This window comes from Rhinichthys klamathensis, unplaced genomic scaffold, assembly GCF_029890125.1.
Source record: "Rhinichthys klamathensis goyatoka isolate OS25496 unplaced genomic scaffold, OSU_Roscu_1.1 h1tg000127l_1, whole genome shotgun sequence".
Classification (NCBI taxonomy): Eukaryota; Metazoa; Chordata; class Actinopteri; order Cypriniformes; family Leuciscidae; genus Rhinichthys; species Rhinichthys klamathensis.
In genome coordinates, this window is record NW_026606664.1 from 4,887,359 (window position 1) to 4,914,986 (window position 27,628).

Consider the following 27,628-nt stretch of genomic DNA (forward strand, 5'->3'; position numbering starts at 1 on the left):
TCTGGGATGTCTTAAAGGAACAGTTCTCATAAAAATGTATGTTGTTCCAAACCTGTAAACTGTTTTTTTTTTTTTTTCTAACAGATCATTAAGTTGATGTGGAGAACTGGATCAAAAATTAAATAAAATAAAATTAAATAATTAAATAAAATGTATTCTATATCAATTATAATTCTAAAAAAGTTATAATTATAAAATAAAGTGAAGAAAAAGTATATAAATAAAAGCAGCCACAATACTAACTTGACTACATTTTAGTATAACAGGGTTGCATTTTCAGGAACAAGCTACTTTTTCTAATGTGCAGAGTTGTAGAATTACAAAATGTTACATCACTGCGTTTTTGTCATATTTTATTGTGTGAGTTGAAGCAATAATGGAATATGCTCTCCTAAACGGGAGAGCATAAACCGTTTAGGAGAGCATATTCCATTATTGCTTCTTCCTCATGTGTAGCATTGGGAAATCTGATTCATTTTAGTGAAACAATTTGTTTGTCGCTTTGGATAAAAGTGTCTGCTAAATGAATACATGTTAATGCCAAGCTTGTATTGCAGATCTCATTCAGAGATAGGTTTATTCACATTTATTACATAACATTTATTCATAGAAAGATTAAACTAATAATTGAAACAGGACTGGATTATGGTCCTGCTTTCATACTTTAAACGACGAGTGATTTGCTTAGATGACATTAGACAACTAAAATGGTGCATTTTTGCATATGTACCATGGTAATACAGTAATATTCTCTGAAGTTCCTTGGAGTCTCATGTATACAGGTCCTTCTAAAAAAATTAGCATATTGTGATAAAGTTCATTATTTTCCATAATGTAATGATACAAATTAAACTTTCATATATTTTAGATTCATTGCACACCAACTGAAATATTTCAGGTCTTTTATTGTTTTAATACTGATGATTTTGGCATACAGCTCATGAAAACCCTAAATTCCTGTCTCAAAAAATTAGCATATCATAAAAAGGGTCTCTAAAACGAGCTATTAACCTAATCATCTGAATCAACTAATTAACTCTAAACACCTGCAAAAGATTCCTGAGGCTTTTAAAAACTCCCAGCCTGTTTCATAACTCAAAACCGCAATCATGGGTAAGACTGCTGACCTGACTGCTGTCCAGAAGGCCATCATTGACACCCTCAAGCAAGAGGGTAAGACAGAAAGAAATTTCTGAACAAATAGGCTGTTCCCAGAGTGCTGTATCAAGGCACCTCAGTGGGAAGTCTGTGGGAAGGAAAAAGTGTGGAAAAAACGCTGCACAACGAGAAGAGGTGACCGGACCCTGAGGACGATTGTGGAGAAGGACCGATTCCAGACCTTGGGGGACCTGTGGAAGCAGTGGACTGAGTCTGGAGTAGAAACATCCAGAGCCACCGTGCACAGGCGTGTGCAGGAAATGGGCTACAGGTGCCGCATTCCCCAGGTCTAGCCACTTTTGAACCAGAAACAGCGGCAGAAGTGCCTGACCTGGGCTACAGAGAAGCAGCACTGGACTGTTGCTCAGTTTTGCATGTCATTCGGAAATCAAGGTGCCAGAGTCTGGAGGAACACTGGGGAGAAGGAAATGCCAAAATGCCTGAAGTCCAGTGTCAAGTACCCACAGTCAGTGATGGTCTGGGGTGCCATGTCAGCTGCTGGTGTTGGTGCACTGTTTTTTATCAAGGGCAGGGTCAATGCAGCTAGCTATCAGGAGATTTTGGAGCACTTCATGCTTCCATCTGCTGAAAAGCTTTATGGAGATGAAGATTTCATTTTTCAGCACGACCTGGCACCTGCTCACAGTGCCAAAACCACTGGTAAATGGTTTACTGACCATGGTATTACTGTGCTCAATTGGCCTGCCAGCTCTCCTGACCTGAACCCCATAGAGAATCTGTGGGATATTGTGAAGAGAAAGTTGAGAGACGCAAGACCCAACACTCTGGATGAGCTTAAGGCCCCTATCGAAGCATCCTGGGCCTCCATAACACCTCAGCAGTGCCACAGGCTGATTGCCTCCATGCCACGCCGCATTGAAGCAGTCATTTCTGCAAAAGGATTCCCGACCAAGTATTGACTATTGAGTGCATAACTGAACATAATTATTTGAAGGTTGACTTTTTTTTTTTATTATTAAAAACACTTCTTTTATTGGTCGGATGAAATATGCTAATTTTTTGAGACAGGAATTTGGGGTTTTCATGAGCTGTATGCCAAAATCATCAGTATTAAAACAATAAAAGACCTGAAATATTTCAGTTGGTGTGCAATGAATCTAAATTATATGAAAGTTTAATTTTTATCATTACATTATGGAAAATAATGAACTTTATCACAATATGCTAATTTTTTGAGAAGGTCCTGTATTCTATACTATATGAATATGGTAATTATTCAATATCATCGTGCTACCTTAATTTGAGTTGATATTTAGAGTTCCCAGTATGTCAAATATCTTATCATGGCATAAGGACAGCAGAATTCAGCTACCGGGATTCTCCCGAGTCCTGTGTCACAGCAAGCCAGTGCAACGAAAGACAAACGTCATCTCCATATCTTTTGGGGGGCCTAGACGGCTAACAAGCATCTGCTTCCTGCCTGCTAGCGCTTATTAAATACTGTCTGAGTTTGAGAGATGCAGTCGTTTGAGGACGAGAGAGAGAGAGAGAGAGAGAGAGGGAGGGAGGGAGGGAGGGAGACTGTATGCAATTAGCAACAATGCTGAAAAAGAAGTTGAGAGTCAGCAAGCTACTTCTTTTATATATATATTACCTTTTATATTTTTAATATTAAGTTTTTATATTATATACTGAATTTTAATTTTATAAATTATAAAATGAAGATACTATATTATAGGGGTATATATAATAATGTGTCTGTATGTGTAGAAATAAATGAAATAAAAAACCATTATGATACAAATTTCAATATATATATATATACACTCACCGGCCACTTTATTAGGTATCCCATGCTAGTAACGGGTTGGACCCCCTTTTGCCTTCAGAACTGCCTCAATTCTTCGTGGCATAGATTCAACAAGGTGCTGGAAGCATTCCTCAGGGAGTTTGGTCCATATTGACATGATGGCATCACACAGTTGCCGCAGATTTGTCGGCTGCACATCCATGATGCGAATCTCCCGTTCCACCACATCCCAAAGATGCTCTATTGGGTTGAGATCTGGTGACTGTGGAGGCCATTTTAGTACAGTGAACTCATTGTCATGTTCAAGAAACCAATTTGAAATGATTAGAGCTTTGTGACATGGTGGAAGTAGCCATCAGAGGATGGGTACATGGTGGCCATAAAGGGATGGACATGGTCAGAAACAATGCTCAGGTAGGCCGTGGCATTTAAACGATGCCCAATTGGCACTAAGGGGCCTAAAGTGTGCCAGGAAAACATCCCCCACACCATTACACCACCACCACCAGCCTGCACAGTGGTAACAAGGCATGATGGTTCCATGTTCTCATTCTGTTTACGCCAAATTCTGACTCTAACATCTGAATGTCTCAACAGAAATCGAGACTCATCAGACCAGGCAACATTTTTCCAGTCTTCAACTGTTCAATTTTGGTGAGCTCTTGCAAATTGTAGCCTCTTTTTCCTATTTGTAGTGGAGATGAGTGGTACCCGGTGGAGTCTTCTGCTGTTGTAGCCCATCCGCCTCAAGGTTGTGCGTGTTGTGGCTTCACAAATGCTTTGCTGCATACCTCGGTTGTAACGAGTGGTTATTTCAGTCACTGTTGCCCTTCTATCAGCTCGAACCAGTCTGGCCATTCTCCTCTGACCTCTGGCATCAACAAGGCATTTCCGCCCACAGAACTGCCGCTCACTGGATGTTTTTTTCTTTTTCGGACCATTCTCTGTAAACCCTAGAGATGGTTGTGCGTGAAAATCCCAGTAGATTAGCAGTTTCTGAAATACTCAGACCAGCCCTTCTGGCACCAACAATCATGCCACGTTCAAAGTCACTCAAATCAACTTTCTTCCCCATACTGATGCTCGGTTTGAACTGCAGGAGATTGTCTTGACCATGTCTACATGCCTAAATGCACTGAGTTGCCGCCATGTGATTGGCTGCTTAGAAATTAAGTGTTAACGAGCTGTTGGACAGGTGTACCTAATAAAGTGGCCGGTGAGTGTATATATATATATATAAATTCCAGCTGATGAACACACAAACGCGTATACAATATATATTCTAATTTGTAATTTAATCAAAATGTTTAAATCAATATATCATTAAATATTGCAATTATTTGTGATTATTTAAATAATATTTAAATATTGATAATAATTTATGTGTTAGCATTGATAATAAATAAACTAAGTTATAGTGTTTTAGTTTTATTTCTATTTGCGTTACCTTACAGTTCTATCCACGTTTCCATGGTTACAGGTGATAGTACGGCCATGTGGCTGCTTGAATGGAGGGACGTGTGTGACTAACATCAAGTATCCAGCGGGCAGCGGCGAGTACCTGTGCGTGTGCCCGGCGGGTTTCCATGGCGACCTGTGCCAGGATGAGCAGAACGAATGCGGCTCCAGTCCGTGTGGAGTCGGAGTCTGTGTAGATCTGGTCGACGGGTTCGAATGCCAGTGTCCTACTGGACTCTCAGGTATATCACAAATTGTGTTCCATTATGTTACATTTTCTTTCCTTCACTTTCACATGGAACAATTAAGAGTTATGACTAGGGTTGACTAGTGTGTGCATTTTTTCGTATTGATTACAACACAAACTCTTGGCTCAGTTTCATTTGTGATCCAATTACAATATCGTATCTTGCCAAAAAAAAAAAAAAAAACCCCAGCTCTAGTAATGACCCACGAGCTCATTTAGTTTCTCCAAGCTTGAAAGCAGCCGAATATATGTGGGTGAAAACAAAAGGCTCAAAAGCAACAGACGCTCTTGCCAGGGAATTTCAGATAAACGCTGAACTGTTGATGTTTTCACACACTGTCTTTTCTGAGGTTGGTGGTTGAAGTCTCTTCACTGGTGATGTGTGAATTAGTGTTTCCTGGCTGAATGCAATGACTGCTGTTGCTTGAAGTTGAAATGAAAAGCTTTCCTGTCAGGACTCAAGCTTTTTTTACCTTGGTGTTTTTTAAGGACGCACTGCGTATATCGAACCAGGTCAGAAGAGTTTGTCCATTTCCAGGAATGGCAATGCATGCGTGAGATGAACAGACACTGCTGATTGGATGAAAGTTTGTGTTTTGCTGCTGCTCGTAACGCTTTGGGCCTTTGCAGATGGTTTGGACATTATTAAAGATCCCCTTCAAACACACTTCTAAGAGAAGCCACAAACAACACAAATACAAATGAAAAAATGGACGAATGCCCAGCAGCTACTGAACCCACACAGAGGAAAGAGTATCTGTATGCTATTCTGCTACTGGGAGTAGTAAACAGGCCAAAACACAGTGATGAATCGGTCCAGAAATGTTTAATCTTTGCTGAAAGCAGTGTTTGGTATGGACTCCTGATGTTTTAGCAGAGGAAAGAAGTGGAGGAAATTATTGTCATTCTCTAGAAACAATGCTTCACCGCTATTTTTCATTTGAATTTCAAATGTGCTTTATATTTGGTTAGCGTCAAACTTCTGTATCTGAGAAGTGTGTTTGGACACATAAAGCTTAACTTTGAATAACAGTTATTGGATAAAAAGCCATTTTTTTCAGAGGTCTGAAGTGTATCATCGACTCTAAATGCTATTGTTCTTCACCGTGACAATAAGAAACAAACATATCTACATGGATATGAATCAAGATATATTAGCCAACAAGTTAGTTACACTTTATGAGGAATATGATTGGCGCAAACTTGACGTCATAATTATGGTAGTTGCTTGGCAATTGCTATTCAGTAACTATAGCATAATTTAAAGATAACTAACTATAGCAGGTTCAAAAATTAAGATAATATTAAATAACTTGCGTTTTAAACGCAGTATAGGGAGTTACAGTACATGTGTATTTGTGCCCCGCCGATGAAAATAGTTCCAAAGTCAAAGCAGAAATTGACATGTTTCTAAGCAACACACATTAGTGTTTCGTTCTTAAGCGAATCATTGTGTTTGTATGAATCGATTGAGTGAATGATTCAATTACTTATTGTTTAGTTTCTAAAATAATCACGCTGCGTCCGAAATCGCGAACTGTCTGAGTAGGTTCTACATTTGAATTTGAATTTACTTCGCGACTGTTAAAAGTGGTGGTGATGGCGCAGTGGCTAAGACACATGCCTTTGGTGTGAGAGACCCGGGTTCGAATCCACTGTGAAACACCAATGTGTCCCTGAGCAAGACACTTAACCCCTAGTTGCTCCAGAGGCGTGCGACCTCTGACATATAGCAATTGTAAGTCGCTTTGGATAAAAGCGTCAGCTAAATGAATAAATGTAAATGTAAAAGACACTACGCTCTATATAGTATGAATGTGTGTTGTATGAATGAAATTCGGACATACTACATCCGCCATGTTGTTATTGTCACATGACCTACCAGCGTCAGTTGTGTTGCTTCACCTCCATTCATATTCCTCTCCCATGGCCTCATTGGATAGTAAAGTGTCCATTGAATGCTCACTTCAGAATCTCACCTGAATTAGTAGGTCATCTGGGTACTTTTTGCCCACAGTTTTTCGAATACTATGTATTTGGACATACTACTCTGTTGGCGTAATGTTTTTCGCCTATAGTGAAGGTTTTTATTTCGGACACATAGTCAGTGTTTTGAACAGATTGTGAATGATTTAGTTATAACTGCATTAAAGGTGCGGTCACATTTACCATTTTTGCAGGTGAAATTCAATCATTCCAATATGAATCCACGCAAATTTTTCATGAGGGCTAATGATTTCTGCACGCAGATTTTGCCCGGAATTTCGCGATTGTGACCACACCTTAAAGTTTCGTTTGTCAATGAATCAGTGTTTTGAACTAATCTGTTGAATGAATAACTTTTAAAGTCACTTGTCGCCACCTACTGGAGTAAAGATGTAACTTGCAGAAAGAGTCGCTGCAAAACCCTATACCCACAACACTAATACACAGACGTACGGAATCCCTAAAGGGACACGGTGGCGGAAAAAATGTGAGATAGGAGGAAAATATTTAAAAGCCTTTACTTTCTCTGTGTTCTGCAAATGTTTTGCAAGGGAACGCAAAGTTTCTTGAGGGAACGCAAAACATTTGCGAGAGAACCAAATGTCCCTTTTGGGACTCTGTACAGATACATTTATTGCTAATAATAATTATAATAATAATATTTGTTTTTTGTCCATAGGTGTCACATGTCAGGATAATGTGAATGAGTGTGTGAGAGGGCCATGTTTTCCTGGAGTCAGATGCATGAACGGATTCGGCTCTTTCAGGTGTGGCCCCTGCCCTCGGGGCCTGGAGGGAGATGGGTTCTCCTGCAAAGGTAAGAACCCTAAATTTCTGCCTTTTTAAAGGGTTAGTTCACCCCAACATGTAAATTCTGTCCGTAATTACTCACCCTCATGTTGTTCCAACCCCGTAAGACTTTCGTTCATCTTCAGAACACAGTTTAAGTTATTTTTGATTAAATCTGAGAGCTGGATCACTCCTCCATTGGCTTCTTAGGGATTCTCAGATTTAATCAAAAATATCTTCATTTGTGTTCCGAAGATGAACGAAAGTCTTACGGGGTTGGAACAACATGAGGGTGAGTAATTACTGACATAATTTTCATTTTTGGGTGAACTAACCCTTTAAGTCTGCCTCTGAAAAAAAGTTAAACATTGGCAAACTAAATATGACCACAGCTTTGTTGCATATACAAAAAGGGGAAAAAATTGTTTTCTTTTCTTGTTTTACGTTCACCCACAGAGGCCAAAGCAGCACAATCCTGCAGTTCTACCCTGGATTTACTTTAGGGAACACAGGGCTTTTCAATTCAAAGCATCAAAGTCTCAGCTTGTGCTTCCCTGTATAATATGCTCACAGAATTGCCATACAGAAGTCAGAATAATGTATTGCAATAAAATAACAGGTACATATTTTGTTTTGACAAAAATTTGTATATTTTTTCAATATTTTTATTAACTCGTTTTAAAAAATGAAATAATTATAAATATAATTTAAAATATAATCTTTAAATATATTTTATTTAAAACATTTTTAGTTTAGACTAAACATTTGTAATCACTAAAATGGCTATTAATACATTCAAAATACAAATATATTATACAATACGGATATTGTAGAAGAAAAAAGCTTAATTAAAAGACAAATTCTTGGTTTTTCAAATGAATATATGTTTGAAACATTAGAATATAATAGTGATTAGAATGTGTGCAACATAAAATAAAAATGATGTATCATATGATTTATTTAAGCAGTCCCTTAAAGAGATAGTTCACCCAAAACTGAAAATGTTGTCATCATTTACTCACCCATATGTCGTTCCAAACCTATAAGTTTATTTCTTCTGTTGAACACAAGAGAAGATATTTATACAGGTTTGGAACAACATAAGGGTGAGTAAATGATGACAGAATTTTCATTTTTGGGTGAACTATCCCTTTAAGTGACTTGCCTGTTTAAATATATGTAAAATACATCATTTTTATTTTATGTTGCACACATCCTAATCACTTTTTAACATATATTCTAATCTTTTAAACATTTTCATTTGAAAAAAACAAGAATTTGTCTTTTAATTAAGCTTTTTTCAACTACAATATCTGATTTGTATTTAAGAACAAAAGTTTTATTCTCAATGACTGCCTGGCATCAGGGTATTGTCCTCTAAACGCGGGAAAGAGGAACACAATACCACTTTTTAAAGTAATTAAATGAAAACGTTAATTTAAAATGCAATGTGTTGAACATGAACACAAACATCAACTCGGACATCTACTGTTATTAAGTCTCTCATAAACCTAGGGCCTTAAATAAGTGATTGTTTGGTTCTGTTTTACGAAAAGATACATTGTGTTTGTCTCTGCACTGCTGCTCAAGGGGCTTCTCACAGCTGGTTTCCATCTTCCTCCATGCGCTTTGACAAAATGCTCTGCAAATGTCTTTTGACTATAATCTGCAAGCGATGAACCCTCGTTGACATGAGCCCTGTGTTCACGTTTTCCCCGATCAGAGGGACAGTGATTTGATGACTTCTTCATCCAGGCCCGGGCCGCTATTACAAACACAATCTGTGTGATTTCAGCATGCAGAAATACAACGGAGCAGAGAGAGCTGGATCTGCCGACCCGCTTTGATTGTGACCAGCAGAACTGCGGGTGGGAGAGCAATACAATTCAGATGGCAAAAGATAGTTATCCACCCTGTGCACACACGGACACTGTGCCAGACTCTGCTCTTGTCCAGAGATAATTGGTAAAACATCTCCTCTGTAGTTTCCATGTGGAGAGAGAGAGATGGAGTGAATTTCTAACGTCTCAGGTGTGCAGCTTCTCTGACAAGCCGAAGAGATGACAGCCTCAAAACTGAAACTCTTCCTTGAAGAACACTTCAGAGCGGTTGAAATTACTAGGGTTGTTGTATATGTTCAACTTACACAAGGTATCAGTCTTGGAAAATGGGGAAAATAGAGCCAAAAAGATCTTCAATCAAACTTTTTTTTTTCCTTCTCCAGTGGAAACCGAAGAGAAACTCAAACCACAAGGACTGTGGTCATCCATCAGATACTGTATTACGCATGAACATATTGTATTAGACAACAAAAACTTGTTAATTGGGTTATCATTTTTCATACCCATGTGGTAACATATGCAGTCTTTTCAAAGGTGAAGAAAGTTATTCTATTTTCTTGAACAACAATATGCACAATAACCTCATTATGGAAGCTTATTTTTCTCAGAATTGTGAGATATAAACTCGCAATTGCAGGTTATAAAGTCAGAACTGCGTGTTATAAACTCACAATTGCGAGATATAGTCCAATTTAGAGGGAATTTTGTTTATATCTCACAATTTTGACTTTATAACTCGCAATTATGAGAAAAAAAAATCAGTCAGTCAGAATTGCTCTGAATTCGAAACATTTTAGAAAGCCAATTCATACAATTTAAAATGATCATGTAATCTTAATTTATATATTTTTAGTAGTGGAAACTTGGCTAGCTTTAACTATAACTGGGCGCGGGACAGGCGGAAGTACCGCTGAAAGCAGCCGTCATCCAGGCTCAGCTCCTGGAGCGAGTGGTGAAACTTGCCATACTGGGTACAGCTCCGGAGGGTCTGGCGGACCCAACTACGGCGAACGATGACCCCTACGCCGCTGTTCTGCTCTCCAGACCAAATACAGAGCGGTGACTCTGTCCATGAATGCTCGATCAACATCAGCCATCTTGCAAACAGACAACCGCCTAGCACTTGCCCCTCCCACAAGACGCGACTTCGCCTCATTCGCGCGTCAATTTCGCTTCAAACGCTTGCTTTTTACGCGCGTCAATTTCACTTTAGACGCGCGAATGGATTCAAAATGTTCAAGCGTCCAACTAGACCCGGTAGACACGAATTTGGTGCTCTATTTGCGTTTGGTGTGAACGCAGCATAAGGGTTTACAGTGTACATCATGGGTCCAGTTGTACAAAATTGTCCACAGTTTGCGAGATTAAAATGGGAGAAACATCTTACCCCACTCTCTGTCCTTTATTCTACGCTTGTGGCATCAGTAGCAAAAGCTGTCAAGTTAATTTTGAATCAGTCTCTCTCTCTCTCTCTTTCATCAGCACCAGCAAGATTGGTCACATCTCGTCCCATCACCTCTCAGGCTGTATCCTCATCCGCGACTCCCACGGTGAGGCCCATCAGCAAAATGGCCGCCCCCCTTCCTAAAACGACCTCCACTCACCTCGCGACAGAGTCCAACAAAGCTCCAAGCAAGACCTCGGTCACCAAAGCTGCCACCAGCGCGAGTCAGAGAACTGGCAAGTAGTTGTTTCCATTGTTCTGTCTCTACATGTCCACAGATGGCCAGGAAACAAAACCGTGAGGGTTTCGTTTGGAGCCAAATCGCCCACTGCTGGTGTCATGACATTGCAGAAAACGATTCTTTGTCTTTCCCTTACTCAGCATGATGTCCGTTCAATCCCCCTAGAGTCATTTCCTGTGCTGGGTTTTTTGTGTTTGTGATGTTCCCAGGAAATGACTTTCCTCCAGCTGCTAAGCACAAAGCAAGACAAGCCCTGCTGGCATGCCTTTGTGCTCACACCTCTTACCCTCTCGTCTTGGTATAATGCCTGAAATTAGCGATTCTAATTAGCCATGCCGGGCATTCATGCTCTCTGTGAGACTCGACGGAGCAAGGTTAGGTAAAGGACGTCTCTCACTCACTATTTCGAAGAGTATTAGTCAAGTGGCACGTAGTCAAATCAGTTGCATAATCCTGTAGGAAAGTGAAATCACAAATGAGATCTCTTCTATATACTGTATAATTTGTTTCCTCTGCAATGAGATGCAAATTAGATTTTCGGTTAAGTCTTAAATCTCTCATTTTTTTACATTTCAGAGGAGACACTCTACAAATTATTACTTGTGTCTTTTTCTCAGGAGAAAATCTACAACACGAGATGTTAACAATTGTCTCCATTAGCTCTCCATCCAATCTCATTGTTCTTTATCTGACATAACTGAGATGTTAAAGAGATCTCCTGGGAGTTTTGGAAAAGATCTAATGTCTCAAATTGTGCTCACATTTTGACATGATACCAGAGTCTGTAATTAATATGGTCTCAATATGAACTCCAACCTTTGCTTTCTCAGCAAATTCTTCTTAATCTAAAACTTTTGAGGAGACATACTGTATTTGAGATTGCAGAGTTGTTTAGCAGGAGGGGAAAAAAACACAAACATGTTTGATGTCTGAAAGAAACAACTTAGATATTAAAGAGATCTCCTGGGCAAAAACACCGTAGTAATATTATTTTCTTGAGTATTTGGAAAGAGATCTAAAAAATGTCACAAATATCCATCACATTTGCCAAGACACTGCAGTCTGCACTCAGGAGTAAAATGTTTAAATATGACATTTCTCATCAAATTCTTGTTGGTTCCATAAATTCTAAAGGAGACATAACTGAGATTTACCGGGGTCTTTTTTCTCAGCAAAAAAAAATAAAAGAACCATACGTAAACAGAAGTCATCTGACTTAGGCAAAAAAAACAGTTAAATTATTTATGTTAAACTTGGTGTTTTGCATCATTATAATACATATTTGACCTGAACATGATTGGGAGTGAGATTTAGAAATCTCATGAGAAATAGAGCACACAAGTCATAAGACCTATGTTTATAGCACTTTGTTGCAAATAGCTCAGGGGCCTAACAATATTTGCTGGGACTGGCACAACAGGGCCCTGGAGGACATCAGTATGGGGAATGTAAATTGGCTTTATGGCTCTGTTCCCTCTCCTCATCTTCCCTCTCTTCTCCTTTTCACTCCCTCAGGTTATGTCCTCTGGGAGTAAAATGGAAAGATAGAAAGATGAGACATCAACCACAGAGACTGGACGGGGTTCCCAAGGGAATATTTGTTCTCTAACCAGCTTTGCAAAGACATCTTTGCAGCTTTTTGTTTTTATTTTATTACCACAATCATCTTTCTTCAAAAATAGTTTTGAGCAATGAAAAAGAGACACATGATGAGACAGTATTTGCATACAGTAAGACTTTAGGGCTATAAAATGAACATGTATAGCATCATTTTAAGATTTTCATAATTTCATTTTTCAGATTTTTGATTGCAGACTTTGCAAATATGAGAATAGTTTGATCATGTTGAGATCTTAAACATTTGAGATTGCTGAAATTCTCAAAGAGAAAAATATGTGAACCAGAATTTATTAATAATTTGTTACCTTCTTAATCCAATTTGCTGTCTAAAAGAAACAATAGTGACATTCAAGAGATCTCATTTGGGATTCTCCTTTTTTATGGAAAGCTGTGGATAATTGACCGATTTATCACATCGTTTCTCTCCCTCTATGCAGAGACCATTTTAATTTTACAAACTCAGAGGGTCAATGTAGACGGGGACCCCGTGTAATTGTTTGGAATTGCTGTCTGTATTTTACAGGTTATTACCAATGTAGAAACATTAATTAATAGGATCCCAAAAGAGACTCTTACATTTGAGTTACTGTGTGCTACAAACCCAAAGGTTAAATAAGTTCTTGTCGTTCTCAGGTACCCTGGTCGTCCTTTTGTAAATACTAATTGAAAATGAAATTAGACAGTGTCCCCAATGGCCGTTTGTCCCCAGGCAGCACTCAAAGCAATTTGAACAATACGTCTCCTTGTCGAACCCTCTTTTGCCCTTTACCTTTCTTGTCTATGTCATAATTAATGCGAGGAAGGAAATAAAATGATTGAGATTGAGGACAGGGGATTTGTAAAGTCCACAAAGATTTGCTATCCCATGAGTCATCTTTTCCGAAAGGTAGTTAAGTCCAGAGTTTGAGGAACGGGGACAAATAGCACTCTCTGGAAAGACGCTATCATCCTTGGGAGCACCTCATCTCTTGCTAATACAGTCTTACCGGCTTGCAAATTGCCTGCTATCACACTTATGGAGGAAAATGAGATGGCAAGCAGAGGGGATGCAAGCTGTCACCCCTCGGCCAATAAATCCCGTCGTTGTCTAAGGGATTTGTGCTGACCTTGCGAAAATGGGACAAAAAGCCCGGGCAATAACCCTTGATATGTGTAATCACAGGGCCGATAAATCTATTTTTAATGGAAGACAGCTGCTAACTCTTTCATCTTTCTCTGCTTCGCTGGCAGAGGGCAGACTTCTTGTTTTATTTGACATGGCACGTGAAGCTCGACAGAACAGGTCCATGCATCTGGGTGATTGTGAACAAGATGAGGGCGTACTTATTCAATAAAATATGGTGATGTGACCCCCATATACTGCTGCAAAAATCATTTCCCTTGCGCTCCAAAAGTGCTCAGATGAGTCTTGTAGCCTCTATGTGGTGGAGTAAAAAGGATGCCAGCTTGTTTAGTTGTGTATAAAACTATGGGGTAACTTTTAGTCTCAGGAAATGACGTAAAGATTTCAGGTTATTGCTTCACACCTTCTGACATCAGCACATCTTCCCTAGTGTATGAGCGAGACCTCAATTTACCTGCATAGCTAATCCTTAACCAATCTGTTGCGGTTGGGTAACATTAATTTGGTTGTAGGATATTGTAGGATATGGAGGCCATGTGAGACTGTGAAATTGTTGGTAGGAGTTGAAGTAAAGGTGAAAGCACCAGAGGATCCAGAACCCAGAGAGGTTCTGACCCTAAATTCACATCAATCTCCTTCTAAGATGCCAATAAGTAGGAGTAAAGGCTGACAGAACTTAATGTCCATGCATTCAAAATTGATGGCAAACCTAAAAAGCAACCATGTCATGTTTCTCCAATGCAGGTTTTCCCAACGGACTAAATATGACATTCAAGTGTGCAAGTAGGCCGTGTTTTCCAGGTGTTCAGTGCCTTGACCTCCGGCCACCCTACACTGGCTATGTCTGCGGACGATGTCCACCAGGTTATCACGGCAATGGACGTACATGCACGAAACAATCAAAGCATAGCAGTAAGTACTTTTTGAAACATTGCTGTTAGTTCTTCAAATCAATGGAAAGCCTAAATGAGTCAACTGGATTTCATTTGGGGTTTTTTTTGGTTGAATTATAATATATATAGCTCCTTTAATCAACACAAAACTAAACAATAGAACTTTTTCAAAGTTGTTGCATCATCATGAAGTCTTAAATTGCATTTTAGCTTTGTTTAAAAAATTCATCTGTTACTGTTTTCCCCTTCAATCCATTCTTAATCCTCCTTGTTTCATCTCCCAAAAGCGCAGAGCTCCAGTAATTAGAGAAAAGCATAACGAATAGGAAACAAGGCTGTCGTAATCCTCAGAACGCGACAGGTGCTTTGATACGGTTGATAACTAAGACCTGGAAACGTCTAATGCTCAGTCATGCACAGGCTGCGGCATGGTGACCCACAATGTGTTTTTGGCTGACGGGAATAGGGAACAGAAAGAGACAGTAAGGAATTAGGAAAAGAATGTGTAAACTCATTTAGAGAGGGGATGAGGAAAGGAAAGACAGTAAAGAAATTTTTTTTTTTAACCGAGTAAGAGTTTTAGTTCTTTGGTCTTTGATTCTCTTTTTATATTTGAAAAGCAAAACTACCAGACTGCATCTTATCCTTTCTTATCCCCGGAGTACAGTATGTTACATTTCACTCAATGGAAATGTTGTTAGACTTCTTAATCTGTTCTTTTGCTAGAAAAATCCCTCGAATACATTTTCCTATGTTGCAGCATCGCATCACGACGGTAAAAGCCTTCAGAGCTGGGTAATGACTTTTAATGCATTTTCCTTGTGAATGGGCCACTGCTGGAATCATTCCTAATAGTGCCGTTATCAGAAGTGAATCCATGAGCAGCCACAGTGGGAACTAGAAAAGAAACAGCTTCATTCTGCTAATTCCCTCATTGTCGCCACATGCGGCCCAGATTCCTACACACTCAAAAACGGCAGTGTGTCTCTATTGTTAGCATTGTGTTTTGTTGTATTGCGTCTTTGTTCCTTGCTTGTGGATGGGGGACAGAATAAATCTTTTTGAGAGGCCAAAGCGACTATATGTTATATGTTTATGAGTAAATATACCAGCATCACCAAAGGTTTTAAGCTAGTACTGAGCACTATTTCATCATAACTGCACTTCTGATGGTCTCATTGTGCAAAATCTTCAAAGGGCTGTTCAAGATCTCCAGAGGATTTTGTATGAATGATAACTTCAGAATACAGTCAATCTCTTCCTTTCATTTTGGTGTCCTTGTTCTTTTTTTGCTTGGTAATGAGCCTTACCGTGCCTTGTTGTGCCTGACAAGTAAACTTTTTAAAGCTAAACTAAAAGTATTTACTTTTCATATGCTTGACAAGTTGCTTGCCATCTTGTGTAATAAGCTTGTCCTCTCATCTAGCACCCCGCTACTCACCGCAACTGACCCAAGCCAAGAACAACCTACCCCATATCTCCCACAGTGTTCCCCATCTGCACCTCCCCGTCCTTCCATTCAGGCAACCTCAGAGACGCCTATCCTCACCAGTGAGGACCCCACACCATCAGGCCACCTCTCACATCCCCCACCCGCCAACCTTCCCACCTGTTACAGGGAAAGGGGAGTTGGCGCTGATGGCGGGACGCACACCTGCCTCAACCAACAGCAGGGATCGACTCCTCTCTCGCTCTCACAATCAACTGAAAGTTCTTCCAAGTCCAGAGGAGCGAGATTCTTCATTTAAAGTCTCGGCACATGGATTTGCAGGCGTCACGCCTGGAAAAGTCACTTTACCTCACACTTCGAGGCATGTCGAGGCACTGAGGCAGCAATCCAGTCTGGCCACAATTACCCGATCTCGACCTTTGACACCTCCAGACAACCAGCAACCCTTAACAGCAGCCCTAACCTCCCTCTCCTTCTCCTTCTCGGAGACTGAGTTCTCCGCAGACGGAGGCCTTGGGGCTGGAATCCAAGACCCATACGAGACTCAACCACTGCCCCAGGAGAGCTTCACCTACCTTGGTGAACAAAGCAACACCCAATCTCTGGATAACCAACCAACTCTTCAGAACCGTAAACACCAAAGCAAGAGCAGAAATGTGGTTATGTTAGAGGAGAGAAGCTTCACCTGTGCAGATGTCCCTTGCTTCCCAGGTGTCCACTGTGAGCTTGCAGGTGACGGGCAACCTAGATGCGGTCGGTGTCCTTTGGGATACACTGGAGATGGCCGAATGTGCAGAGGTAATTTTAGATGTATAGATTACTTTTTTGAGGAAAAAAAAAAGTGTAAAAAATATTGCACCTTTAGATGTACAACATCACTTGGCAGTACCCTAAATATGTATTCCTTATCCACTCCTAAAAAAGTGCACATTAGTACCTTAAAGTAGGATGTACCCTTAAAGATACTACTAGGGGTAAATAAGGTAGCCAGTCCGATCTGAACTACCAATATTTACATAGTAATTGCCAGTTCTATATGCAATAGGTCAGTGAACAAACTGTGGGCATGCCGTCTGAGGTCTAAACTACGGAGAAGTATGCAGCATGTCGAGTTTTAGACTGACAACTGACAGTAACTGCTGTAAACAATAAGCTCATTCCCCAAGCATGCTCTAGGCATGAGGAATAAATACATTCCTTGAGCTCCATCCCGTGGGTTCGTGAACCTGAGAAAATTAGGAGCACAGGGTGAAAGAATCACTAGAAACATGTTTGCTATTGTAACCCCATGATATTGTATTACTGTTGAAATTTACTCACCAATGATTACTTATGCATTCATGGATTATTTTCAGGCACTGTTTTCAAGGTATGAATATGTTGTGAACATGCACAAAACAGTCTCAGGTGTCTTGTGTTGAGCGCTACAAAGCAGATGGCAGTGGATCTAGCTTTTTCATTAAACATGTGGTGAAAGTTACCCAACTATTCAAATCAGCCCTGTAGTTTTCAGAATGCTCGAAGGAAGAACTAAGGGTGAATCTTAAAAAGCAAGCATGGTAATTATCTAAAAATATAACACTGGCGTCACCTTCACTTTTACAACAACTCACTTTAATTTAAAGTGAAAGGCACACATTTAAAATAGGTACAGTACATAAATAATCTGTATATACTCTTGCTTCCTGTGCTTCATGCCGCAGATGGTGTTTGCGTGTTGATGGAGTGAATCTGACCATGTGTTATTTGTGTTTGCATGCCATTTGTGCCCTCAGCCGTGTGCAGACATGCCTGCGGTAGAAACATGGAGTGTGCGGCCCCCAACACGTGTCGCTGCAAGAATGGATACAATGGCCCCAACTGCGAAACAGGTCACAAACAAACACGCACTTGTTTATAAAATTGTGAATATGGTACAATCACACACACCAACATTTGTATTGCAATTGTAGAATAATGTCAGTTTGGATTCTCACAGCTATCTGCAGTCCAGCCTGTCTGAACGGAGGAAAATGTGTCGCGCCTGATATTTGCGATTGCATGTCAGGTTACCACGGAGAGACCTGTGATAGCGGTAAGTGCGTTTATGTGTTCTTTCCTGTGTTGATGTATTTCCTATTAAACAGAAAGTTCGGACAGAACATATCAAAGGGCTCGTCTATGGCAGATGACCTTTTGTTTATTAACCATGATTGGCTACCTTTATTGCTAGTTGGCAGTTGGAGACATCTTTATTTGTTTATGCCTTTTGTGTTCAGGAAAAAGACTAAACGTTTTACATTTATGTGGGTTAATAGTGTGAACTAGCGTGAAGTAGCATATGAATCTGCAGTATGTGCTGTTTGCCCTTTCCATAAAGAGGCAACTGCACCAAATAATCTGTGCAGCCTTGATGAGTTATGTGTTAGCTGTTTGCTTTGTGTGAAATATGACTGTATTTTGTGTGCATTTGGTCGTATGAATATCCCTGCAGCTCTCTGCAGTTCGCCCTGCCTGTACGGAGGCACCTGCGTGGGTCGAGACACCTGCTCATGTCCCTATGGTTTCGTAGGGCCCAGATGTGAAACCAGTGAGTCCCGATAAATCATGTTTGCTTGGATTTCATGCGCATGTGGATGTTAAACATAAACTCTTACACCCCTAGTGGTCACAGGAGACATTACGTGTGTTTTGGTTTCAATTACACAGTGGTCTGCAACCGTCACTGTCAAAACGGAGGGAAATGTGCATCACCGGATGAGTGCGAATGTCTGGCGGGGTGGACGGGACCATCGTGCGAGACAGGTGAGAGTGTGTGTGGTTGGCTCCCAGTGGGACCAATCTCTTCTCACTAAATCCATCATATGTGTGTGTGCTGCTTCCTGGTGGCATTTAGCTGTTGTAGAACCTCTATCTGTTCATTTTTCATTCCGTTCTGGCGGCTCAGAGAAAACACCAGCCATTATTCCAGCCTGATGATAACTTCCTCTCGTCCACCTGAGAGGATCAATTACCTAGCCGGCTCAGAGTAAAAAATGTAGTTTTTATTCACATTAATAACATTTTACAAAAACCAATATACATCAACTCAGACTCTCCTAACAAAGCAAAAAGATGAAGCAATATAATGTTGGTATGTGTAGGTAAGTGTTTTAAGAACAACACAAGCATTGCTTATTGGTGTATAAATGAATTGGCAATGTTTAAAAAGTTTACACTTACACTTTTGTCTCATATTTCATTTTTATTTTACTTAAAGTAACAACAGGTAACTTTTCAACCTTCATAATATATTTCCAAGTCTCTTGTGATGGTACATCGACTTACAATAGGTTGAATGACACGTCTGCCATAGCCTGACGGGGTCTGTAGCGTTTTTAATCGTACTTTTAAACTTCGGGTTTCGGGTAGTAACCGGCGAACAAAGAGAACTACAAAATTCGACTGCTTTACGGCATATACGTCACTTCCACCACCACCCCCACTTCCTTAAAATCGGACTTGCGAGCCAAATGTTATAGTCATGGCCGAAGCAGCACAGAAAAACAAGAAAGCAAAGGTTTTATCGGAGCAAAGCAAAAAGAGAAAAAGAGAAAGTGATCGCGTTAAAGGCAGAACGAGGATCAACATTGCAGAGCTGCCAACTCTCACGCATTGGCCGTGAGACACCCGCATTTGATTGGTTTCACACGCTCACACGTACGCCACACCCCCGGTTTCTCACGCTAAATTGTCAACCCAGTCGGTCAAATCCCTGAAAGATGAGTTTATCTATAGATCTACCTGTTGAGCCACTCGTGATCGACAAGTTATACCGCAAATTAGTTCAAATCTCCCGGAATCTAGAGCGAGCGCGCACGCGAGACAGAGACTGTGCTCCAACGCGCGCGGACGGCAGAGAGAGAAAGCGAGCGAGTGACCTTGCGTGTGCAGGGAGCATCGAACCCTCCACCGAAAAAAGAATGCCTCTCTCTAGAGTAGTAGCGAATTATCAATCTGGTAGCTAGTAGACGATATTCTAGTTTTTGATGGTTAGCTATCGCTAGTATTCTCGTTCTGATTTGAACTTTGCAATCGATGAAATGCAAATAGCAAATGTTTGACCTAAAAAGTGTAGTCTACTCAACATGTACAAAGAAAGGAGGAAGATTATTAATAAAATCATATTTTAGGATACCTAACATGTCTGTGATATTTGTTTATTTGTCTTGCCTCAAGCTATAATGCAAATCGATTTGTAAAATTTGCAGATTCATTTATGGTAGCTTGATATTATAATATTGACGATATATGGTTATTATCAACCACTCAAACATTGCATTGAAGTATCATATAGATCCAGTAAAACGGTAACCAATAGACTAGGCTACTATAATGACGCTGGCTTGTAAACGTGAGCATCGCGATCATTTGTCGTTAGAAAAAAAATAAAACCCATGAAATTATATTCATATGACATGCTGAAATATATGCCACTGTACCTGGGATGAAGACATTTCACACGCGACGCAAGCAGAACACCTGCATGTGACCTCCTCCTACAGTGTTCAGGGCTATCCTGGTTGTCAACAATTGCACGTGCATGTAGGATGACAGAGTTTACGACAGTAGTAGAGGACAATACTGTTTCCCAACTGTAGGGGGAGCCCGAGAGCAAAAAACTACCTGTTGTTACTTTAAAGGGTTAGTTCATCAAACAATGAAAATTATCCCACAATTTACTCACCCTCATTCTTTCTGCCAAACACAATCGGAGTTATATTAAAAAATATTTTGGCTGTTCCAAGCTGTGTGTAGACACCTTTTTTAATCATTAGTAGGTCAGTTTTAGTCTCTTTGAAGACCTAAATCATAGTTTTTCAACAGCAGAGCTGTGATTTTGACCTCACAAACACTCACAATTGTGAGATCTGATCAGAAAACAATTGCCTGGGTTTCATTTTATGTTTTATTTAATAAATGTGTTTGTCTTTAGCTCTGTGTGACCCCGTGTGTCTCAACGGTGGAACCTGTGTACGGCCGAACTCCTGCACCTGTCAACCTGGTTTCTACGGGGCTCGGTGTCAAAACGGTAACGGCTTTTCTTTTTAAATCAACTTTCCTGATGCATTGCCTTATTTTTGAGAGCTTACAGAGGCCAGATATCAATTTCTTAACAGCGTAGGTGTGAAGCATGACTACTCCACTTTAAAACGATAAAATGGACTAGCCCTAAAAACCATTTGGATTCTATTGAAGTCTTTCACTCATGTCATAGCCTTAGATTCAGGATGTTTGATGTGTATACATCGATTCCTTCATAGCAGCTCCATGTGGTGAGGAATGATTCGCTTAATGGCTTGAAACAGTCGTCTGGTAAAGATGTTTTTGATAATAGGGAATGACTCTAATGTCTGGGTTGCTTCAATTTTGGGTGAAATTTAGAAGCTTTTAGAGTGCGTTTTCATGGTCATGTCAGATTTGCTGTCGTTTATTTCACCTTACAGCTGTTTGATGTATCTATCATCTGTTCAAAGAACACAGGTCTGATATTAACTCATCAAATGTTGGACGTCTTCTCTTTCTTTCAGCCGTGTGCAGTCCACCTTGCAAGAACGGCGGTCACTGTGTACGAAACAACATCTGCTCATGTGTGGAAGGATATTCAGGGATGCACTGCGAGAAAAGTAAGTGCTGTCTTCCTGACGTGTTTACGAAGGACTTCTATCCAAGCCGAGACTGGTAGGATCAGGTGTCGGGTCAGTTTCACATGTATAACCACAAACCAAGCTCCAACCATAAGCTTAAAGTTTTGTACTTCCCCCCATGTGAAGCACATAACATGATGGGAGTGAAATCAAAGCATATGGAAGAAAAGCATAGAGTTGTTTTGTTGATCGAAATGGCGCTCTGGGAGCAAAGATCAGACATCACTTATAATAGAAAATCCCAAATATACTTCACACTACAGACAGTAAACAGCAAATTCTTTTTTGTTTTTAAATACAGAGGAAATATAGAAAACTTTAATAAGGTAAATAATTTAATTTATAAGGTAAAAAATTTCAAATAGAAAAAATAATTAATGATTAATTTATTAAGCCATTGATTCATGAAATATTATTTATATGAATAGTTATATTATTATTGCTGTTATAGTTATGGTATTATTACTAAAAAAATATACAATTGAAGAAATGTATAACTTGTTAATAATTTGAATAATAAAGGATTAAATATATTTTTTTATAACAATTAAAAATATTATTTATAATACTAACTGTTTTTTATTGTTATTATTAATACTCATATTCTATAAATAAAAAAAGAAATCTAGAACTTATTATTCACTTAATAATAAACCATCACTTTAAAAGTATTTATAATAATAAGACACATTTAAAAAATCATAACTAATTAATAATTTATTAATAATAAAACGTTAAAAAGTAATACTATTATTTTTTAATTTAATTTTATTTGTAATTATTTAATACAATAAATGTTTCTATTTTTTATTTATTTGATTTAGTATTGTATTATTGCTGTCAGAGTTTAAATCAGTATTTCAGCCACATCTTGACCAATCAAACTCTAAATTATGGATTGGAATTATCTGACTGCAAAAACCTGGATTTACTTACTTTACCCTGTTGGTCTGAGTAAATCCAAAGCTTTACCTTATTCCCTATTCCTCCACAGGTGTGTGTGAGCCAGTGTGTATGAACGGAGGGCGATGCGTCGGACCAGATGTGTGCGACTGCGCGTCAGGCTGGAGGGGAAAGAGATGTGATAAACGTATGAGTACCAAACCTAATCCTGAAAAAGACCTTGAAGCGACCTCCTTACCTCATGTTAACAAATGTTAAAGTGTGAAAAATTCCAGTTTACACATGAGACCCATGAGTCACAGCGATGTCCTCTGACCCCAGTGACCCCGAGCACACGGCCCACTTTCCCAGATGATTTAATTGTGTCTTTAAACATAAACCTCTCAGTTGTAACAGGAATTAGAACAATTAGTTATACAACATAGAAATCACACTTTGGATAATGTGTGTCACTGGTTTGAGCCTTGTTTCTCTATTTGTTTCTGTTCCGCCAGCTGTTTGTCTGCAGAAGTGTTTAAACGGAGCTGAATGTGTGGGGCCGGACACCTGCCACTGTAGTCCCGGCTGGAGGGGGAGTCTCTGCCAAATCCGTAAGTGATTCCTATCCCAAATGTAGGCCTAATCGTTTCACCACAACCACACCGCGGTGAACCTCAAAAGACTCGCTCGAGTTCTCTGTAAAATAATCTAAATAGCATCTCTTCTGTTCCTGTGCTCTGCGGTTGTTGGTGATACGTTTGGTGATAAACGGACAGATCATCTGTGTTTCACCGGGAAGTAGGAATTCATGTTTACTACTGAAAGTAAAGCGCGACGGGTGATGTTCTCATGAGGGTAGTAGATCGGGGAATTTGAAATGGCTTTTCCTTAAACTTGACCTGCGTTATTGAAGGAATAGTTCATTCAAAATGAAACCATTTATAAATAGATATAACTTTAATTTTGGTACTCTTTGGAGTATTTAAAGTTTCAGGAGTGATACATAAATACGGGAGTGAATCCCCTAAATTATCATTCCAGGTGTGTTGTACGTTTTGGCGTTCTCATGTGTTTGGTATCCACTACTTTTGACAAAAATAATATTACAGCAACCAAAGACTCATTATGTTCTGCAATGTTAACTAAACCTGCAGGGTTTGGATGGCTTCTTCGCAGAACGCACTCTTGAAGTGTTGCACTTGCCATGTCCACTTATTATAAGCCGGGGGGCCGGGGGGGCCTCCATGTCCATTTTGCTTGGGGCCCCCAAATTCCTTCAAACGGCCCTGCTAACAATCGAATTAGGTTTTTTTTTTTTCCCCCACCAGCATTTGTTTGGATCTTTAATACTACACTATTATATAAATGGTTAATATTAGTTTTCCCCCACCCATACAGTCTTAGTTGTGATTAAATGTTACAAATAAATTAATACAAGTTTTTATTATTACTGTTATTATTAAATAAATGAAATTTCACAAAAAACTTTTTTTTTTTGTATAGAAAAACAACACCACTGATTATTAACAATTGATTTTAGTTCTAATTATTAACTCTTTCCCCCGCCATTGACGTCATTTCCCAGCTTTCCTTGTTTTCACTGTTTTACGGTAGGGGGCGCTATTACGCATCTTCTTAAAGAGGAAAGAATCTTTTTTTTTGAAAGAAACACAGGCAAAAAAAAAGGAGCAGAAACAAGTGATAAAAGCATTGCTTTTTGCACATTGTAGTCTTTGAAAAAAAAAAATTTCTAAGCTTCTTTGATCAAAATGTAATGTTGTCTTGTTTATGAAACTTACCCACATTCAAGTGAATAAAACGGGTTCTTTAGTTTAAAAGCAGAGGGTCTGTTCTTTCTTTTGATTTATTGCATGTTCAGATATTCATACAACAAAATATTCTTGGGGCCATTGAATGTTTGTGAAAATTATCAAAAACGCTGGTGGGGAAAGAGTATATATAAATTGAATTGAATATAAATTTAATTTAAAAAAAAAATGTGAAAAAGTTTGTGAAAATGATCAAAAATGCTGGTGGGAAAAGAGTATATATAAATTGAATTGAATATAAATTTACTTAAAAAAAATTCTTTAGGAAAAACATGCACTAAGGAATTATTTACAATCAGACCAGGAATATTTAAAATAAATATAGAATTTTTTTTTTTTTCAGTATCATTTGTATGTTTTTCATTTCTGCCATCAAATGTGCATATTCCATCTTTTTCCATGTACTAACCGTAAAAATGGACAATGTGACTTACATTTGCAATGTAATGATTATATTTTTAGAATGATGTTATGAATCAACCATCAAAAATGTATCTACGACTTAAAATATAACTTGATAAACTTTTTTTACAGCAATCTGTGAACAGAGGTGTTTGTATGGAAGCCGATGTGTCCGACCAAATGTGTGCGCTTGTAGAAGTGGCTTCATGGGAACTCTTTGCTCTAGAAAGGTAATTATAAATAAATAAATAAATGCTTTTTTTCCTTTAGAAAAACATGCATATAAACACTCTTAATAAGAAAGTTTCCAAAAGGGGGTTATCGTGGTAGAAGAACCATTTTTGGTTCCTCAAAGAACCATCAGAACCTTTCCTTTCTTAGTGTGAAGGACATTTTAATAATTTAATCACTTTTTTTTTTTTTTTTTTTTTTTTTACTATAAAGAAGCTTTTGTACAATGGAAAGGCTCTATGGATGTTTAAAGCTTTTCATGGAACCATCTATGCCAATAAATAACTTTTATTTTGAAGAGTTTCTAATTATTTTACAGCTTCCTGTCCAGAGAGGATGAGGAAATGACATGAGGTGTCATTGCTGCACTGAGGACACTGGGCTCATATTTTACTACTTATTAACCTGACAGGGTTACAATATCGTTTTCAATTTGTAAATATCATATCTGAAAATATTAATTTATGTATAAGGTATAATATAATGTTTTTTCACGCTTTTCAAACGTTACTATATTTGTGAAAATGATTGAAATAAATGAGTGTATTTCACTACACATTTTTTTTGGCTCTTTTTTTGGCTCTGTTGACTTCTTTCTAACATCCACTCACATTTCTGAAATTCCGTTAAGTGATGCAGAAATGACACGCTTCACCTCTAAATCAGGGGTTCTCAAACATTTTGGAGCCAGGGACCCCTTACAGGGGAAAAACATTTCCAAGGACCCCCTCATATTTATAACAGTGACTGAGGCTAAAGTTAATGTGGGAGTGGTTAATGAAATATTTTGACACAAATAGTCTCCACCCAGGGTCATATGCAGGAATTTCTAAATAGCCTACTGAGGTCCCAAAAGTGAACTTGCTAGGGGGGTTCGGGGGCATGCCCCCCCGAGGAATTTTAGATTTTCTTGATCTACACGTGCATTTTAAGGTGTTTTTAAGGCCAAAAATTGTACTTTTTTCTTGATATACCCAGAAAGAATGGAAGTGCAATGTGACAACATGTCCCATAGGTGGGGCACATTGTAACATGACCATATGACAGATTAAAATGTTATCTGATCTAATCAAACAAATATACAAGACAAACAAAAATATTTTCTCAATAAAATACAATTATTAACTTTTTCATATAAAATAATGGCATTTTAAAACAATTAAAAATAAACTAATTTTTGAGTTTGACAACGAACACACAGCTATACAACATAGTTCAAAACATATTCATTGTAACGCAGTGTGACAACATGACCCACTTGCACAACTGGGATTTACGTTGTGCCCCGCTATCCCCTATATTTCCTTTCCCGGTTGATACTTTGCAAACTGATTGTTTCTGTCGTTTGTTTAAAACTTCTATCTAAAACAGCTGTTTAGTTTAGCGATTTACATCTCATCTCGCACTTTATGACCGAATAACTGAAGCGTCATGCGGAAATTCGCGCTCGGCTTGCAGCTTCTGTGAACATAAACCCGCCTACTTTGATTTAATCTCCGACTCAAACATTGACATTGACGAGCGCTGTTAGTCTGCTGAAACCGCTCGGATGAGAAGGTCAGTTGTCATCGCGATGTTTAATATCCTTGCAGCACCAAATTAGAGTTAATATTAGGCAATTATTTCACAACTTTCATTATACACATAGAAAAATTACAGAGGCCCGGACCTCAGGGACCTCAATTGTGGGTATACGACCCTGTCCCTATGCACAAATTTATAATTTACTGTATTCTCCAGAAAATAAGTTGGACCTGAGTGTGTAATACTTTGTTGCGTTCTTGAGGCGTAGTAGGCCTACTTCCCCTCACTCCACAGCAAATCCTTAAATTAATGGTATTCAGAACAAAACAAGAATGAAAAATAATACTATTAATAGATAATAATACAAATAATAATAGTATACAGACAACATTTATTTAAAACATCAAGTCTAAACGAATTAAGTTGAATCGAAACTGAAACTGCAGACGTTGGGCTCGTGCATCTCTCATTCGGTCCAAAGTTTCCATATTTGCGATGTAGCCTAACATTTGGAAGCTTAACTATTTATGTAAAGAAAGCTTCATGCTTCAGTCCCAATATAGGCCTACACGTATCAGCATCTTCACATTTGGAGAAATGAGATTGGAACAACAGCAAGTCGACAGTATATGATTGACCGTCTCTGCCTTCATAGTGTACAACAGACAAATTAAATTAAGCAGAACTTTTTATAAGTTCGGTGAGTATTTTATTTTGATAATGAACAGGTTTTGATGTCAAATTAGCAGTGCTAGAACTGACATATTGTGCGCGCACATGAGACGCCGGCGCGAACACTTGGATTTTTCCTCAGCAGTGGTGTGGTCATACAGATAAGAGTACATCATTCAAAACGGCAAAGTGTCTATTTTTTATTTGTGTATACATTAAAAATGACTACAAAATGTCATGCCTTTTAAAAATAAAGAACACAACAGGATGCGCGTTCTGCCGTCTCTGTCTCCTTTGTGGCGCACGTGCCCAAAAATCGACCAAAATACAGCGAATACTTGACGCACAGACATAAGAAATATAGATAGAATATCTATCTATATAAACCTTTAAGAGCCTAC

At 38.9% G+C, this 27,628-nt stretch overlaps 1 protein-coding gene across 2 annotated transcripts in view; it reads left to right on the forward strand.

The window, feature by feature from the left end:
* Positions 1-25,587, forward strand: part of si:ch211-246m6.5 (von Willebrand factor D and EGF domain-containing protein) — a 78,760-nt gene extending 53,173 nt beyond the window's left edge. For both annotated transcript variants that reach the window (XM_056256621.1, XM_056256622.1), the window contains 15 exons: positions 4,410-4,629; positions 7,300-7,437; positions 10,733-10,930; positions 14,423-14,590; positions 15,998-16,819; positions 17,797-17,892; positions 18,000-18,095; positions 18,495-18,590; positions 18,710-18,805; positions 20,976-21,071; positions 21,571-21,666; positions 22,682-22,777; positions 23,085-23,180; positions 24,933-25,030; positions 25,351-25,587. In XM_056256621.1, the coding sequence (XP_056112596.1) occupies positions 4,410-4,629; positions 7,300-7,437; positions 10,733-10,930; positions 14,423-14,590; positions 15,998-16,819; positions 17,797-17,892; positions 18,000-18,095; positions 18,495-18,590; positions 18,710-18,805; positions 20,976-21,071; positions 21,571-21,666; positions 22,682-22,777; positions 23,085-23,180; positions 24,933-25,030; positions 25,351-25,371 (2,433 nt within the window). In that variant the 3' untranslated portion in view covers positions 25,372-25,587. The remainder of the gene's footprint in view (positions 1-4,409; positions 4,630-7,299; positions 7,438-10,732; positions 10,931-14,422; positions 14,591-15,997; positions 16,820-17,796; positions 17,893-17,999; positions 18,096-18,494; positions 18,591-18,709; positions 18,806-20,975; positions 21,072-21,570; positions 21,667-22,681; positions 22,778-23,084; positions 23,181-24,932; positions 25,031-25,350) is intronic.
* Positions 25,588-27,628: the final 2,041 nt, after the last annotated feature.